At 42.6% G+C, this 5,190-nt stretch overlaps 1 protein-coding gene across 1 annotated transcript in view; it reads right to left on the bottom strand.

Annotated features, from left to right (window-relative positions):
• Window positions 1–716: 716 nt before the first annotated feature.
• The window catches only part of jakmip1 (janus kinase and microtubule interacting protein 1), a 29,074-nt gene continuing 24,600 nt past the window's right edge, over window positions 717–5,190 (bottom strand). Inside the window, exons 16-22 of the mRNA XM_062549902.1 lie at window positions 4,493–4,546; window positions 4,195–4,260; window positions 3,660–3,728; window positions 2,970–3,047; window positions 2,602–2,805; window positions 1,402–1,467; window positions 717–1,008 (exon numbers count right to left, since the gene is read on the bottom strand). Of these exons, the coding sequence (XP_062405886.1) occupies window positions 958–1,008; window positions 1,402–1,467; window positions 2,602–2,805; window positions 2,970–3,047; window positions 3,660–3,728; window positions 4,195–4,260; window positions 4,493–4,546 (588 nt within the window). The 3' untranslated portion in view covers window positions 717–957. The remainder of the gene's footprint in view (window positions 1,009–1,401; window positions 1,468–2,601; window positions 2,806–2,969; window positions 3,048–3,659; window positions 3,729–4,194; window positions 4,261–4,492; window positions 4,547–5,190) is intronic.

The raw sequence follows: 5,190 nt of genomic DNA, 5'->3' as shown, positions 1-5,190 counted from the left end.
TCATTAGTGTTTGTTGACTTGCATTGTCAAATGCTTACTCATGTTACCACATTTGATCGTGTTGATGTCTATGGATGTAGAACTTTATACAATGCTGCGTTCCATTGTACTTAGGACGCAGATTTAAAAAAAAACCTACATGAACGGTCATTCAAGTTGGGATAATGAAAAACTCAGGTGAGATCTAGGAGACTGAGGCGGTTGAATTGACAGCAATATGGGGGTGCACACAGTGAACAGCAAACGGCAGCATTATATTTGTGTTCTGAAACGTGCTACAACAACTTGTAGTGCCATTTTCTTTTCGTGGATTCATGTTTGATATTGAGAATTAACGGTAGTTGACATTAGACATCCATGCTTCACCGAGCTGAAGTACTGGAACACCTTTAGATCAGAAGTCGGGAAACCCAACACAGAATTATTGACTTCCGACGTGCAGTGGAATGCAGCATGTCATTTCATGACTAATACAATTTTTACTCATTATTTTTACACATCCACAGGAACCTTAGGAGGGGACACCTGGATGGCCGAGAGAAATATGCTTTAGAAAACCAGTTCATAGACTAGTAGCCTACTCTCAAATTCCAAATGACTCCAAACCACCATGAGAAAAAATACAATATAATTTATTGAAACTAAATCAAACAAGTGATTGATTGTGTAAACAATATAACAAATATACAGACAAGATTACATTCTGACTCTGTTCATAGAAGTTTGAGAGACCAGTGAGTGACCAATCATGTGCACAGTTCCCACACATCACCAAACACAGGAACCAATCACGCACAAGAACAGAGCAAGGAATGTCCAATCAGGTCCCAGTGTGGGTGTGACCAGGTAGGTCGAACTGAGTGTGAGAGAGGCAGAGAGTGTGTGTCCACATGTGAAAGAGGTTGTGAGTGATTCCTGATTGTGAAGTGTGTGATTGTGTGTGTGCGTGTGTGTGTGTTAAGGCCAGAGGATAAACGCTAGAGAGAAGAACAAAAACAGGAACAAAAACTATAACCAGAAAAGAAATGGAGGAAAGAGAGGAAAGGGGTCAGCATCTAAAGTGGACTACAGGTAATTCACACACACACACACACACACACACACACACGCGCATTAAACAGCACTCTTCATAGCCACACACACGCACACACACACGTCAAACAGCACTCTTCATGGCCACACACACACACACACACGTCAAACAGCACTCTTCATAGCCACACACATACTGTACATACAAACAGCTACTGTATGCATTGGCATGTCATACGAACACACCACATACATACACACTCATGTACCATTTAGATTAGAACATGTAAACAGACATGTTGGAATATTTCTTACACACACACACACACACAGAGCCAACGATCCAGGCAGCCTAATCCTCCTACATACCTTCTCCTCTATCTCTTTGACTTGTCTTCTTTGCAGATCGATCTTACCCTCCAGTTCTCTGATTCGCTACAGGGGGAATCAATACAGCAGTCAGAGTGACTCAGCTCATACCAACAAGAATCACCTCATGCAACAACAATCACAACAATCACCTCATGCAACAACAATCACCTCATGCAACAACAATCACAACAATCACCTCATGCAACAACAATCACAACAATCACCTCATGCAACAACAATCACAACAATCACCTCATGCAACAACAATCACAACAATCACCTCATGCAACAAGAATCACCTCATGCAACAACAATCACCTCATGCAACAACAATCACAACAATCACCTCATGCAACAACAATCACAACAATCACCTCATGCAACAACAATCACCTCATGCAACAACAATCACAACAATCACCTCATGCAACAACAATCACCTCATGCAACAACAATCACAACAATCACCTCATGCAACAACAATCACAACAATCACCTCATGCAACAACAATCACAACAATCACCTCATGCAACAAGAATCACAACAATCACCTCATGCAACAACAATCACAACAATCACCTCATGCAACAACAATCACAACAATCACCTCATGCAACAAGAATCACCTCATGCAACAACAATCACCTCATGCAACAACAATCACAACAATCACCTCATGCAACAACAATCACAACAATCACCTCATGCAACAACAATCACCTCATGCAACAACAATCACAACAATCACCTCATGCAACAACAATCACAACAATCACCTCATGCAACAACAATCACAACAATCACCTCATGCAACAACAATCACAACAATCACCTCATGCAACAACAATCACAACAATCACCTCATGCAACAAGAATCACCTCATGCAACAACAATCACCTTGTGTAACAACAATAACAAGAATCACCTCATACAACAAGAATCACAACAATCACCTCATGCAACAAGAATCACAACAATCACAACAATCACCTTATGCAACAATAATAACAAGAATCACAACAATCACCTCATGCAACAAGAATCACTTAAAGCACCGCATGCAACAAGAATCACCTCATGCAATTTGACTAATAATCATTTATTTCTTTTACATTTATTCAGAATTCAGTTTCATCTGTTGCTGAAGATGTCTGCTGGCTTACACACACACACACACACACACACACACACACACCTGCTGTGCTGACTGAAGTAGTTCCATGCGTTGCTGTAGGATGACGCTGTCGGCTTGTCTGCTCTGTCGGAGGATTTGTCTCCGCACCGCCTCCATGGCCTCTGCAAGCTCCGCCCTCTGCCTGTCATTCAAAGTCTCGCCCAATCGGCTGTCAGGGTTCTGCTGCAGCATGGCATACAGTGTGGCCTCTAACTCCCGCACCCTCTGGATAAAGAACACACACACACACACACACACACACACACATTGGGAAAAACTCATCACCCATGTGTGAACACAGAACGCAGGACATTTCATTAGAACACACAGAACGCAGGACATTTCATTAGAACACACAGAACGCAGAACGTTCCATTAGCCTTGCTTACCATGTGGGCGTGGTCTAAAGCCTGCTTCCTGTAGTCCAGCTCCTCCTCCAGGAAGCCTTTCTGCTTGCTGAACAGCTCCTGCACATGACATCATCAGAAGAGGACTATGACCCGGGCACATGACATCATCAGAAGAGGACCATGACACGGGCTGTGGTCAACCAGTCAAAACAATTACGTTGAAATACATCCTGAATAAATAAATAAACCTCAGTAATTTCCCTCTATTTGACCACAGCCCTGACCTTATGCAGTGAATGCTGTTATGCTCTAAATCTAAATAGCTGAAATACAGTAGCCCCTGAATAAATAAATACACCTTGCTGATATGCTTCTGGTGCACAGACAGGCTAGATTAGATGCATGAGATCCCATTAGGAACACGAACACATTTGAAAATGAAGAGATGAGAATTCAGCCTGGCAGTGATGGGCTAGGCATGGTATGAGAGGAGGTGGAAGTGGTGAAGATTCTGATGACCAGAGACGGTGAACCGTGCAAGTGGTCCACAATGCAAAAATAAATGAATACAATGCAAAATAAAAAATGGAAAATAGAAATTTGGCGGCAACAGTACACATAACTGATGAAATATGTGATTCTTGTGATAGACAAACAGGCATCAACAGATCATAATATAATATATGACTTATGGGCGGGTTTGCATGGCGTGTGTGTGTGATATGTCACCTTCTCATTCTCCAGATCAACCATCTTCTGAGTAAGAGCTGCCTCTGTGCTGTCTATCTGCTTCAGCCACTAGAGGGAGCAAAAGAGGCGGTAGACAATCGGTAACTGCCCTCAAAGTGACCTTAAACTACCCTTAACTGCCCTTAAGTGCTCAAGCTAAAAACACCCAACCCTAAATGTAAGCCTGTGTAACCCTCCCTGTCAGTAGAGTTGTTTAGGAATGGTTTATTCACTATTTAAGTGTCCTAACACAGAAGGAGCTGAGGGGACAGTCTGCAGTCGTGCATGTGAGTGAGATATTAACAACGTCAGCAGATAGATGCGTTACATGACAGTATGCTCAAGTGTTATAACAGGGGTTATATGGGTTTATGCTCAAGTGTTATAACGGGTGTTATATGAGTTTATAAACAGTGGACAAGTGCTGAACAGAGGTCTAAGAGGTTATACGAGCCGAGTAAAGACCTTGTAACAGGTTAAATGAGTTTGGCAGTACACGCATGCTTATACAGTGTTATGAGAGTTACGTAGGTACCTTCTCACAGAGGGAAAGCACAGTGCAGGCTTGAATCACAGTCACCTGCTCCTCATTACGCAGGTTCTAAAGAGGCCACGCAGAGAGAGAGGAGGGAGAGAGAGACAGAGAAAGAGCGAGAGAGAGCAAGAAAGACAGAACAGGTTGTGGCCCAGTGGTAGAGGAGAAGAGGCAGGGTAACAAATTATTTACACGTGCCTTTTTAAAAGTCTGCAGCTACATGTTAACACACACACACACACACACACACACACACACACACACACACACACACACAAATACAAAGACCTGCACTCACCCCATTATCTCCCAAAATATCCAACTTTTTCACCAGCTCGGGTATGATCACATCCTACAGATTGCAAACACACACACACACACACACACACACACACACATACACACACACACACACACACACACACACACAAGCAAGTTTACAAGTGTGTATGTATCAGTACATGTATTGGACAGGATATGTTCCGGATCAGAGCCACATTCATTCCAGAAGCGTCTAAAATGTTCTTCAGTGGATCAGGATCACAAATGCTCCATCTTTTCTGTCCTGGATCTAGTGAGCTGGCAAAAGCTCTCAGCAATTGGAGCATGAGGAGGAAGGCTTGTGACAGCCTCTACTGTTATTAAATATGAATTAAAACAGCTTCACATTGACTTCATGACTACACCAGCCCTGAATGTTTTTCACATTCTCTCTGTGCATTTACATTAATATTGACACCTCCAGCTCTACTTCTCGTCGCGCCTTTTGTCATCAGCAAGTGTCCTTAGCTCCTTATCATTGACTGTGTGTGTTCTCTTTCAGAGTGTGAACATGCGTTGCGTTAATGTTTCAGTGGGTAGGGTGTTTGTTTCTCATGTGTGTACATACTGTATGTCTGCACTTCTGTATGAATGGCATATTGAGACATGTCCTATATGTGGTATGCCTGTGGGGCTATTTCAATATTCTGCTCTATGAATGTCCTCCTAGAATGT

This window comes from Sardina pilchardus, chromosome 11 (assembly GCF_963854185.1).
Source record: "Sardina pilchardus chromosome 11, fSarPil1.1, whole genome shotgun sequence".
NCBI classification, from domain to species: Eukaryota; Metazoa; Chordata; class Actinopteri; order Clupeiformes; family Clupeidae; genus Sardina; species Sardina pilchardus.
Note: the sequence above shows the minus strand (reverse complement) of the source record. Positions and strands in the feature narration are given on the sequence as shown.